General features: G+C 51.3%; 1 protein-coding gene and 1 pseudogene across 1 annotated transcript; both read right to left on the minus strand.

Annotated features, from left to right (window-relative positions):
* Nucleotides 1-449: 449 nt before the first annotated feature.
* On the minus strand, nt 450-2,286 carry LOC114930649 (uncharacterized). The gene is made up of 4 exons (XM_085485380.1): nt 2,005-2,286; nt 1,307-1,453; nt 994-1,230; nt 450-926 (listed from the first exon to the last, which is right to left on the minus strand). Exons 1-4 carry the CDS (start codon nt 2,284-2,286, stop codon nt 450-452), a joined length of 1,143 nt encoding a protein of 380 aa, XP_085341506.1.
* A 7,094-nt stretch (nt 2,287-9,380) lies between these two features.
* Nucleotides 9,381-12,515, minus strand: LOC146722144 (uncharacterized; annotated as a pseudogene).
* Between the last annotated feature and the right edge of the window lie 464 nt (nt 12,516-12,979).

Below are 12,979 nucleotides of genomic sequence, written 5' to 3' on the forward strand. Positions count from 1 at the left end.
CGAATCCCTAGGTTTTCCTTCCTTAGGGATTAGGACAATTGATGCCCTCTTCCACTCCTGGGGGAAGGAGCCCTCCTTGAGGCACCCGTTGTACAGGTGCCTCATGGGCTCGACCAACTCTTTGAAGGCGAGGGCCCAGATTCTTCCATGGATGCCGTCAGGTCCAGGGGCTTTCCCTTTCTTGATTCTCCTGACGGCATCCCGGATCTCTCCTCCCGTGACACCCATCTTTGTTTCATCCCAGTCCTGCTCCCCCCCTGTATCGGGTTTGGTGTACCCGCTGTTCGGGGGAACAGGACTCCTATGATATTTTCAACCAGATGGGGGTCCAATGACTCCGTTAACGGTGCCGTCCCTCCCCTCAGTTTGTTCAAAACTATTTTGTAGGGACGGCCCCACGGGTCCTCATCGAGGGAGGAAATCAGATCCTCCCAGGCCCTCGCCTTAGCTTAACGGATGGAGGCGCGCAGGTCGTTCCTCCTATTTTTGTAAGCGTCCCACGCGTCCTCCAATCCTTCCGGGTCCAGTAGCGCGTGCCTTGCCCTCCTCTTGATGTTCCTCCTCGCTTGGTCGGTGGACCGCCTCAACTCGGCGATCTCTTCCGACCACCAATAAGCATGTTTAGGAGACCGGGTTTTGACTCTGGGCATGGCCACGTCGCACGCTTGGAGTACGACGTTTGTTAGCCATGCCCTGTGCTCCTCCAAATCCCCGGTCCCCTCTTCCTTCCCTATCATGGCGGCGTTGATCGCCGCCATGAGCATGTCCTCGTCTAATTTCCTGAGGGCCCATCTCCTGGAGTTCGCCTCTCTTATTCGGCGGCGCTCTGCGACCTCCTTTGGGATCATGGCGACGGAGATCTCTATATCTATGGTCGGATAACGTTTCGACCTCCGTCGCCACTCTCCAGCTCCGTGCCATCTTTGCTGCAGGATGGGGCACCCACGTGAGGTCCACAATTGACCCGCCCTGCCGCCGCACGCACGTATTCACGCTCCCCTCATTGAGGAGCGTGAGGCCGCATTGCGCCGCCCATTCCTCCACCTCACCACCCCGCCAGTCGGTGCGCGGGGAACCCCATGCCGTTGACTTGGCATTGAAGTCCTCCGCGACCATTATCGGCTTGGGGTGATGCTTGGCGACCATTCTCTCCAAGATCCTTAATCTCCCGCCGAATTTCCTATTTTTTAGGCTCGGCGGGAGATACACTCCTATAACAATGATGGGCCCCTAGGAAGCCACGACGAACCTCTTACCCGCCTCGATGAGATTCAGGGGGGGGGGAGTCCGGCGCGTTTCTCCTCACTATTGCCGCGGAGCCCTCGATACTTCGCACCCAGTTGGGCTTGTCTGGTACTTTGTAGGGCTCCGCGACAATACCAAGGCCGCAGGACCTCTCCGCCATAGTGTGGACGAAGAGATCCTGGGCACCCTTCGCATGATTGGTGTTGGCCTGTAGTATTTTATTGGCCATCACCAATCATGCCAGCAGCCACTCCTGCCTCCGCCACTTCCATAGCGTCGGCGTCTTCCCCCCCCAGATTCTCTTTTAGGCGTTGCCTTTTCCCCGTTCCTTGGCTGGTGGAGGGAGTTTCTTCCTCCGCCATCTTCCTTCCTCCTCTGGTTCTCGGCGGCCTCTGCTCCAGTGGTCTCTCCCCGGTGTTTTGGGGGGGAGAGACACTCTGCAGAGGCTCCACCTCCATTCGCGAGACTCCGGGTCTATTGGGGGTTCCCACCACTTTATTCAGCGGGACACCCCTTCTTCCCTTTTGCACCGGTGTGCAGGACTTCCCCCCCCGTTCTGTGGTTAGCGGGGAGGTTCTTGTCCGCGCACACCGCGCAGTGGACCGGGGCCTCGCATGTGCTGGCCCTATGTCCGTCCTCTCCGCAGCGGTAGCATTTACCGCTGCGGTCCTCTTTGTTCGGGCATCTTGCCCGAACGTGGCCTCCCTCCAAACATTTATAACATTGGAGGGGGCGATTGTCCAATAATTCGGCTCTTACCATCGCCCAGCCTATTTTGATCTGGGCTTTTTTGGCGATGGTATTTGCCGCTTTTAGAGGGCACCGGACCCAGACCATTTTTATTCCGCTAGGTGCCCTCTTTATTTCTCCTACGGAGACTTCCTCCTCCTGGCAGTTTCCGTCCTTGGAGATTACCTCTCTAATCTCCAAGGGGGTAACTGCCTCATCTAGCCCCCTCAATCTTAGCTCCGCTGTTTTGGAGGGGCGCTGTATCTTAACGCCCTCTTTCCCAGCTAGGGCCTGTCTGAGTCTAAGGGCCATTTTATCCGCCAGTTCGTTCCCATTCTCTCCGGGGATCTCATAGATCAGAGCCCCGGTGACGGCTCTCCTGATCTTTACGCCCCCCCCTGATACCGAGGCTTTCGAGGCTCTCCATCTTTTGGCGGGCCTCCACCATGGTCGCCTCGTATTCCCCCGGGGGGCATGTTATTGTAATCGCCGCCGTTCTTGGCTCCCTTCTTCTCTTCTTGGATGGCTCCGTCTGTCTCTTCTGGGATGCAGGAAGGGGGGGGGGGTCTCTGCTGCTGGTGCTGCTGCGGCATCCCTTTTCCTTCCTTATCTTTTCCCTTCTTTGCAGTTTTCCTGGACACAACCGTTGTCCACGCCTCGGTTGGTTGTTGTGTCCGCTGCGGGGCGGTTTTTTGGTGGGAAACTGCACTTCCCTTTTCCCTCTTTTCCCCTGTTGTTCTTTTAGGGAGTTTCAACGACACCTTCTCTATGGCCTTAATCCTTGGTACCTCAGGCCTCGCCGGCGGATTGAGGGTTGTTGTTATCGGGGGTTTTTATCCCTTGATTTGGCCCCTGCTTGTTCTTTTCTCGGGGCTGGCGGGTTTGTCTTTTTGCCTCCGATTGTTTCCGTCCTTGCCTTCTTCTTGGCCTCCTTCCTCTGGGCGAAGCTGGGAACAAGATTTCCCAGTCTTCTATCCATGATTCGTTCGCAAACTCCTTCTACCATGGCTATGAGGGCTTCCTTTTTATATTGCTCCTCTTTCCCTTCCTCGTTATCTTGTTCCCTAATTTCCACTATCTTCCCTCTTCGTTGGGGAGGAAGGGGAGGGGGTGGATCCGGTCTATTTCCCCTCCTCCTCTTTCCCAGAAGAGGGAACTCCTCCTTCCTAAATATCTCCGACCTCCACTCCATTTCCTTCTCCCTGGTAACATTTGCGGCGACCCCACCTTTGGGTGGAAGCGTCTCTCCAGAAGTTCCCTTCTCCCTGTTTTTGGAGGGCTCCCTACCTTTGGGTGGAAGTGGAGTCCCGGACATCAGGATCGTATCGATGTCCGAGGTTCCCCCATCTTCTGGTAGAGGCGAGCTTTCCCTCACCCATTCCTCCGTCCTCTTCCCTCTTTCCCGAGCGAGAGAAATGTCTCGTCTCTCCTCGTCGAGCGGTTTTTTGTTCTTGTTTTGCCTTTTCAGCTTTTCCACCATTTTGCGGAGCTCTGCATTCTCCATTCTGAGACGATGCATTTGGTGTCTCATCTCTGCCATCTGGTTTTCTATACTTTCCTCCGGTAGGTTTTGTGCCTTTATAGCGAGCACTGTGGCAGCGGCACACATGTCGGCCGCTGCCTCCTTTGCCGCTTTTGTTAAGGTACCCCTCATGTTCCCCGATTGCACGGCAACCTTGTAAATGTCCGTGCACTTTTCGGACACCATGGCTTCCAGGTCCGCAATCGGAGCTTCCTTATACTCCTCCTCTTTATCCTTGATACTTTCAAGGAAGTCCTTGTAGGATTTGCTTAGACTCGGCTTAATTAGTGGGTCTAATATTTCCCTTTCCTTTTGGGGGGCCATCTCTTTCTCCTTTTTGGCCTGCTCCTCCTTCTTTTTCCTATGTTCCCCTGTGGTTTCGGGTCGTCCTCTATCTCTTTTCTCTTCCACATCCGGGATCACGCCTTCCTCTTCTTGATTTCCGCACACCTGTGTGCCTTGCGGTGGCAACGTTTGCGGTATCCCTCCTTGCCTTTCCATTTCAAGATCAATCTGTTGATTGAGCTTGCGGAGGAAAGGTATTTCTGCCCTTTCTGTGCATGCGCTGATTTGGTCAAAGTCTAGGTCAAATCTGCTGCTGCATTCAGAGGGTGCCCCGTCTCTTGTTCTTGCCCTCCTTATTCTCGAGGGGCTCCTCGACCTGCCAGCCGTTGTTCTCGAAGCGGGTGACACGCCCCTTCTTCCCCTTGTTCTCGTGGCGACACACGAGTCTTCCGACGATGATGCTGTGCTTTGTTGCGAGTCACATCTCAGCAACCTTACGGTAAGTTCCCTTACCATTCCGGAAGAGCTCTGCAAGGCCGAGGTCTCTTCCAGTGCCGCACGAATCTCGGCTAGCGAGTGCTGCCCCTCCATGTGAGGTCTTACCTCCTTACCTTCTTTTTTATTTATGTGTTTGTTTAAATTCTCCATTTGTTATTAATCCCACGTTCCCGCTGCGGCTCCGTCCCCCAGGGTATACCCCCACCGGCCAAGGGGTGTCCCGAAACATGACCGGCCACACCCCAAGGCCGGGCCCCAAGTTCCCCCGGGGAGGGGACATATGTTTTAGGCCGGGGGGATACCGCACCCCGGCCAGACTCCGAGCCCCTTACACACCCGTGTGGGATTTGACGCCCACACGGGCTTTCAGGGGTCCCACACCTCCGACTGTGCGGGTACCGCAGCGGGCGGCGCCACCCGGGGGGCCCCACGGACGCTTTGGACAGAGTCGCCGCTCCCCGGCCCTGCCCTACACGCCGTGGCGACCAGCATTATGTGGGCGCCCCTCGTCGAAGGCTTTCGACGAGGGGCAGGCGCCTCTCCGGTCGGCCGGTTCGGAAGAGAAAACGGTCCCGACCGACCGGAGATATCTACTCTCGCCGCCGGGCCCCGCCTCGGAAACGTCCGAGCGGCCCCGGCGGCAGGCGGCCGCGGCACCCTCCGGGCTCTGCCCCTTGGGTAACCCCTCCGGGCTATGCCCCTTGGGTAACCGCGGCGCGCCTTCTCCGCCACCCTCGGCCCGGATTCGGAAACGTCCGAGCGGCCCGAGGATGGCAAGTCGCAGGGACGCTGGGACGAGAGCACGCTCTCCAACCAGCACCCTGCGACTTCCCTCTCGCCGTCGAGCCCCGCCTCGGAATATGTCCGAGCGGCCTCGACGGCCGACCCGCGTGGTCCCCTCCGGGCAGTGCTCCTTGGGAAAACCCTCCGGGCTACGCCCCTCGGGTGACCACGCGTGGCCGTCTGCGCCGACCCGGCCCTGCCTCGGAGACGTCCGAGCGGCCTGGGTGCGGCCTACCCCAGGGACGCTGGGACGGGGACCCAGGCTACCCAGCCTGGAGACCCCCAACCAGCACCCTGAAGCACCTCCCTGTCCTCGGGAACCGTTCCACGAACGGGCCCCGAGGACCAATCAACATGGCCCTCTCCGGGCAAAGCCCCTTGGGACAACTCTCTGGGCAAGGCCCCTCGGGTGACCATGTTGACCTCTCCGCCGACGCGACCCCCTCCGGGCAAAGCCCCTCGGGAAACCCTCCGGGCAGAGCCCCTCCAGGTAATCGCGCGCGGCACCCTCCACTGCGGCCCCCGCCGCCGACGCCCACCCCCCAACCCCCCAGAGGAAACCCCGAAGCGAGCCCCCCCCAGGACGGAGAGGGGAGAAAACCCCGGACGGCAAAGGCCGTCTACCCGACAGGCATGTCGGGCCACAGAGCATGGTGGGAAGGGAAGCGCCGAAGCGCCGTGCAGTCCCTTCTCCTAACGGTGCCATGCCACCGGGCGTTTGAATTCCGGGTCGCCATCCCTTACCGCATACGAGCCGAAGCTCTAACGGGGAAGTGGGCCCCGTCTCCCCAGGGGGTGGAAATCTTCCACCCCCCGAAGGAGAGCCCCCAGAGATGGAGGGCGTGCCCCCCGGACCGGGGGGCAGTGTACCTCGAGAGGTACCGACCACTCTTGGCACCCCTCGCAAGGCTATTCCCTTGCGAAGGGTGAGCCCCCCCACCACGGCAAGGTGGTGGTCGACGGGGGGGATACTGGGCGACCCTCGTGCTCAGATCACTGAGGCTGGTCTGGTCTGTTAGGGGAACGTAAAGCTGGTACTCGGGGTCCATGTTTTCGTAAACCTGCTCGATCTTGTCTCGGGTCGTGTACCCGCCGGCTCAACGCATCATGGTCAGCACGGCCGTCGAGTATGCTTGGAACGTTTCCCCGGGTCGTTGATGCGGACCTTGTATCTCCCGTCTCATCCGCCGTTGATATCCGGGCGGCAGGAAGTAGGTGCGGAACGCCTGACTGAATTGTTCCCAGGTATCCCATTCCTCGCTATGGTTCCGATACCACAGTAGGACGTCGCCCCGTAGTAATTCCGGAAGGCCGGTAATTAGATGGTCGGGGTCGAGGCCGTAACTGGTTCGGAGTTCCTCTGTTCGTTCTAGAAAGGCGAGTGGATCTTTACCGTCAAAGAAGTGACTCCGATCTGGTTCATCGTTTTCATCCGGTCGGGTGCTAGTAGATCCTGGCGGGGTCGAGGCGCTCAGCGGGCCACCGTAGTCTCGCTGCCACTCTCGTCCTCTCCGTCGGACATCTGGTCGTCCCCCGGTTCTATGATGATTGGCGGGATCAAGTTGGCAGCCTTTTGTTGCGTGCTAGTCCCCGGCATGATCCCTGGATGTTGGCTCAAGTGTCTCCGAAGGCGTTTTCTAAGTGTGTCCAGCGGAGCGGTCGAGTCAAGGTTGTGTCGATCTAGTTTCTGGAGTACCTGATCTTTGGTGAGCGAGTGTACCCACGCACTGCTCATTCGGTGATACGCAAGTTGGGCCTACCGTGTGTCAGGTCCCTGTTCAGGCGCCATGTAACGGTGCGTTCTCGGTTAGCCTCGGACGGCTCGCCGGAACCAGGATTCGAAAGCGGAAGGCCAAACTTGCGTACACGAGTTGAGAGTCACAAATGGTTTATTCGATGATTATTTACATTTTATACACACTTAATCTAGGGGACGGTCACACTGCTCTGTACACAAACTTATATCTAATGCGCGGACGGACGAACGATCTCGCGGTCGCGGAGCCGCGAGCGGCGGCGCGGCGCGCTGTAGGAGAGTCGGATGTCGGGTATACCCTGGCGTCAGAGGGGGCACGCCCACCTCCGTCGGCCGGACACAGGAGACCGAATGCCGGGCACTCCCAGGCAGCGAAGGGGTTAAACCCACCTCCTTCCGTCGCAGATAGGAAACCGAACGCCGGGTACTCCCAGGCAGCGAAGGGGTTACACCCACCTTCGTTGGTCGTATGTAGGAAAGTCGAACGCCGGGAACTCCCAGGCTCCGAAGAGGGTACTCCCGTCTTCGTCGACTGTCGTGAATCTGGTCTAGAAAGCCTCGGGGACACCCAGAGGCCTGGTGCTGGGATCGGATTCAGGACAGGAATGGTGCCGGCTCCTCGGATGAGCCGGCTTATATACTAGTGCTGGTCCCCCCCACGCGCTTCTTCGCGTGTAGCGGGCATTCCCCCGGAGGGGATGAATCACGCGACCGGCGGATGGTCGGCTCGGCGCAATTAGTGACGATCACTAATGGGTCGTCATACCATTTTCTAGTAGATTATTTGTTACAACCAGTGGAGAGAGACTATACAACTACGGCTGAAAATTGCTTGAGCCGTTGGCAGCACGTACAGCGGGTGAGGCAGGATTTTTGGAACTACTGGCAACGCGAATATCTAACGGAGCTACAACGCCGAAATAAATGGGCAAACGGAGACGACAATTTGAAGGAAGGAATATTGGTCCTTATGAAAGAGACCCAAACACCCACTCTATAATGGCCCATCGGAAGGATCATCAACGTGCATCCGGGAGAAGATGGTGCAATTCGAGTGGTCACAGTAAAAACCGCTCAAGGACAATACAAACGCTCAGCCCGTAGCGTTTGCGTGCTTCCTATAAACGATAATATTTGTAACCTTTCGATAATTGAAAGAGATCTTTCAAGGGGGCCGAGTTGTTAAAAAAGTATCTGTAGAGGCGTTCGCGTCGGTAAAGCGAGCCGCGCGCTCATATATATATATATATATATTCTATGTAAGTCAGGTTAGTTATGGCGGCAAGACGAGCACATTGTATCTCGTGCAAGTACTGAGTTTTTATTAAGGCAATTATTTTCACTAGAACCAAGCATTATTATTTACACGAACAGAGGATAAAAACTTGAATCTGATTTTAAGGGGACCCTCGACGGCCTCCGCCAAGATGACATTCGCAAGCGTAGTTTTCCTGAAGCTCAAACAAGCTCGAATGGCCCAATATTGCATTCTGTTCAGAGCGCCCATTACAGTTTGGTTGTCGAGGGGAAGGAAAAGGGAGCCATACTCAAGAAAAAACCTGACGAGAGCTTTATACATATATATTCAAGAGGGAACATGGATGGCAAACCCATCACGTGCCTTTGAGCATAGTTAATATGTTGACGAGTTTCGAGCAACGTTTGAATATGTGGGTAACGTTCCTTGCCCGAGAGGCGGAAATCGAGGTAAGCGCCTAAGAATCTGCGAGAAGGAGTGGCTTCTACTGTAATGTCATCTAAGTTGATAGAGTAGGCCTTAGGATCTATATGTTTTTTTGTGAAAATTACTAAGGAGGATTTCGAGGGGAAAACTGTCAAGCCTCTATCACGTAGGAACTTAAAGGCCTTGTTTTATTTATTTATTTTTATTTAGTTTTTCATAATTCTTGCCTTCAGGCTTAGGATGGCTTCCGGATTACAAATTTCTTTTCAAGTCGAAATTAACATTAGATATTTAAACACTCCAAAACATTAAAAACTACAATTTAAAATCTAAAATCTTAAATCTTAAATTACAAATTAATACAATTAATATAATATATGATATAATCCAATATAATACATTAGCTCTGTTAATATAGTATCTTTTATTCTAAATCTAAATAAAACTTCTTTAAATACAAAAACTTTTTTAAATCTTCAAATAAAACAAGTCTTTTAAAATTTTATAATACAAAAATACAAAAACCAACGATTTTCTATTTTTTATTGATAAAATATTGATCTTTAATCCTTTTGCTGACTCTTTTTTTGTCTCTTTTTCTTCTAATTTCTCTTCTCTAATTCTCTTCATCCTCGTTTCTGTTTCTCCCTTTTTCTTCTTTTCCCTAGCTTTATCTATTTTTTCCATCCACTCTAGCGCGTGACGCGTTTTCTTGAACGATCTACGATCATCCGGTTTTATACGAGTAACGACATCTAACGTTTCGTTCTGTACCTACTCCGCGTCGGACGAGTATAACTCTTGACTTCCGTTTTCCGGTTCGCCATTGTGTCTTAACCGCGTGTCTCACTCACGTATCTCTCTGTACTTGTATCATTCTATAAGACTATTAAATCTTCTAACAAGGATTCTGTACGGTGTTTAATCATCTCCCGATTAACGATCCTATCAGTCTCTAATACACCCCCTTCTCCGTCGTCCTGCAGTAACTTTTCCACTGTTATATCCGTTCTGGTTTCTTGGCACTCCCCTAATATGTGCGATATTGTTTCTATCCCTTTTCTGCATACCCTGCATTTCTTTTCTTCTTCTTCTCTCCAATGCTCATTTCCTTTCATTTCGTTTCCGCATCTGTATCTCGCTATTGTGTTTCTAATCTTCCTTGCTCTTCTTCCCTGTATTTTGGTATTTCTTCTGTTATTATACTTTTATATATTTTATTGTATCTGGATTCTTTTATTTTCTTCCTTCTCTTCTCTTTTTTTTTCTTTTCTATTTTCTCCATTTGTTCACGATCCGAAGATTTTTTTTTTTTTTTAATGATTAAGGATTTAGGGTGAACGGAAGTGAATTGCCAGGACCGCTCCGAGAGAGCGCGAGATAGGAGCCAAGGGAGCAGTGGCGAGGAGGCAGGAAAGTAACGGGAGACTCGAGGAAAGAGTGCGAGCGAGAATAATTGCGAGAGCGAGAACGAGCGCGATAGCGATAACGAGGCTGCGACAGCAAGCCAGCGTAACGCTGAGTGTGGATGAGCGTAAGAGAGGAGTGGAGGCACTGGAGACGATAGAGTAGGCAATCGTAAACTTCACTTTAGTTGCACACAATTCCGATGTGCACTTTATTTTATTTGTTTAGTTCGAGCACAGCGTAAATAATTCGGCAACTCCAGTCGAGTCCAGGGCACAGCCCCTGTCGTGACGGCACTAGCGGTGACAACTGCACGGTCCTTGCGCGTGCGAAAGCACGCGCGACGCAAGTTGAAGATGACACTTTTCGTGAACCAGCTTGACAGTTAGCTAAGCACACAAGTATGCAATAGTCGACAATAATGATGAGTGCACTACTCAATGCACCGAAAGTCTTCTGAGAATTGTACTGGTAGGCGCGATAACTCTCGATTTGGTTTTTACTTTAAATGCTTTGAATCGCTTAATAGAAGGTTCTCGCTCAGCAGCTCCTTACAGAATTAGGCGAGAATCGCCACGTACGGCGAGTCTTCCTGATTTTCCCGACTGAGAAGGGGAACCAGAATCACGCATCAGCCGGATGACACGTGTCGAAATTGAAGCAAACATCGGTGAACGCGAACCGAGGAACGAAAACAATGACATAAGTTCCTCGGTATTCTTAAATTTGAAGGTTTAACGGGCTGAGCGATAACCTTCTGATTATTGATTTTATCATGGCACGACAGCAAAGTAAGAAAATTATTAAATACAATAGTTGAGAATGCTTCGTGCCATGCGAGTTAGATATAATTTGATATAACAGAAATAAATAAGCTGTTAACTTAATAAAATTATAATAATTTAAGCGATTATGCCTGAACACCATTATTTCTTTTTCTATCCCCTTTGTTTGTTCTTTTCTCTCATCTCTCTCAGCTTTTCATTACTAATTCCTGCTTCTTTTAGTACTTCTCTTCTTTTTCTTTCCCATTTGCTTCCTTTTTCCTTTCTTCTATTTTTTTCCATTTCTTTTATACATTCTATTATTATTTTCTTTTTTGATTTTCTTGCCTTTTCCTCATATTTTATCGCTGTTTTCACAGCTCTCATTTTTACCTCTTTCATTTTCGTCTCTTCTATTATATTATTATGTAGTTTGGCGTTCTTCTGTCTAATCCTAGTGTCCATTTTACATATTTTCTCTTTATTTTATTCAGTATTTCTTCTGTTTTCCATCCCCACATCTCTGCTCCATACAGGGCTACACTTTCTACTAAAGCTTTAAACATCTTCATTCTTCTTCCAAAATCTTTAAATAACTTCTCTCCTACACTCCATGCCATCTTCATTACTATCGTTGTCCTTCTCATCCTCTCTACTATGTGTTTTTCCGATCCTCCATTCTTTTGTATTGTAACGGTTCACATTTCCCGACGCCGCGGATCGGCTCGCCGGTTCCAGGATTCGGGAGGAAGGGGGAGATTCAGACTCGCTTATTCCTTATTAACAATGCTTTGGTTTATTCAAAAAGAAACAAGTAAACAAAATGTTCGTTGGCATAAAGCCTGAATAGAGAAACTTATTGACTACCCGGTATAAACAAAATACGGAGGCGTATAGCCTGTAGCGGTGTCCGGAAAGGACTTACAGGTCACCCGGTATGCGAAATCTGGAGATCGAACGTACTGAGGCATATAGCCTATATCGGTGTCCGGAAACCGGGAAGCCCGGCGTAACGACGAGAAGCCCGTCGCCCGGCGTGTAACAGGAGGAGACCGGAAACCGGAAAACCCGGCGTAATGACGAGAAACCCGTCACCCGGCGTATAGCAGGAAGAGACCGGAAACCGGGAAACCCGGCGTAACAACGAGAAACCCGTTGCCCGGCGTGTAGCAGGAAGAGACCGGAAACCGGAAAACCCGGCGTAATGACAAGAAACCCGTTGCCCGATACTAAAGGTAGGAGGCCAGAAACCGAGAAACCCGGCGTAACAACGAGAAGCCCGTTGCCTGGCTAGGAGGTCCGGAACAGGACTGGTGCCGGCTCATCCGTCGAGCCGGCTTATATACCCTGCCGGCGGTTCCCCCACTCTACATCGAGGTTGTGGTGGGGGTAACGCCGGCGTCGTAGTGGGGCGCCTCTGGGGGTTGTAGTGGGGCGCCCCTGGGGTAGGGTGACCCGTGTATCGCTTATGTTTTTGCGTTTAGGGGCGCCTTAGGCGCCATAGCCTCAAGTGGCGGGCGGGTGATCGGCCCGCGAGGCGTTAGTAACGGCCACGCCGTTACAGTATTATAGCCTAGGTATTTCATCTCCTTTACCTCTTCTATATCTTCTTCTCCCCACTTCCATATTCTTTTTCTTTTTCCATCCCTTTCTTTCTCAAAGACCATGATTTTCGATTTCTCCGTACTTAATGTTAATTCTTTTCTTTCCACGTATTTCTTGAATCTTTTTAACAGGCTTTTCATCTCTCTCGCTTTCTGCCAGCAGTATATCATCGGCGTAAGTGATAGTGCAGAATTTTTCTTTACTTACTACAAATCCTCCTGCTTGCTCCTTTTTCATTTCTTTCTCCATGTCTGATATGTATATGTTAAAAAGCGTGGGGCTCCTTGTCTCACCCCGTATCTTGTCCAAAATTCTTTTGTTCTTTTATCGCCTATTTTTACTCTATTCTTTGTTTCTTTATAGGTCTCTATTATTCTCTTTCTTAGCTGCTCTTCTATTCCTATTTCTTTCATCCTTTCTCCTAATTTTTTTCTATTTACTTTGTAAATGCTGCTTTTAGATCTGCGAAAAACGCGAATACCTTTCTTTTCTTTTTTTCCAATTCCCTGTTTACCACATAGTTCAGTACAAATATTGCGTCTATCATTCCTCTTTCCTCTTTAAATCCAAATTGTCCTTCTTCCAGCTTTTCCTCTACTTCTTTGTTTAATCTCTCGTGTAGGATATTTGCATATATTTTATATGCAGTATCCATCAACGTTACTTTTCTATAATTTTTTGTGTCGTTCTTTTCTCCTTTC

Source organism: Nylanderia fulva, unplaced genomic scaffold (assembly GCF_048542155.1).
Source record: "Nylanderia fulva isolate GAGA-0341 unplaced genomic scaffold, ASM4854215v1 Scaffold362, whole genome shotgun sequence".
Classification (NCBI taxonomy): Eukaryota; Metazoa; Arthropoda; class Insecta; order Hymenoptera; family Formicidae; genus Nylanderia; species Nylanderia fulva.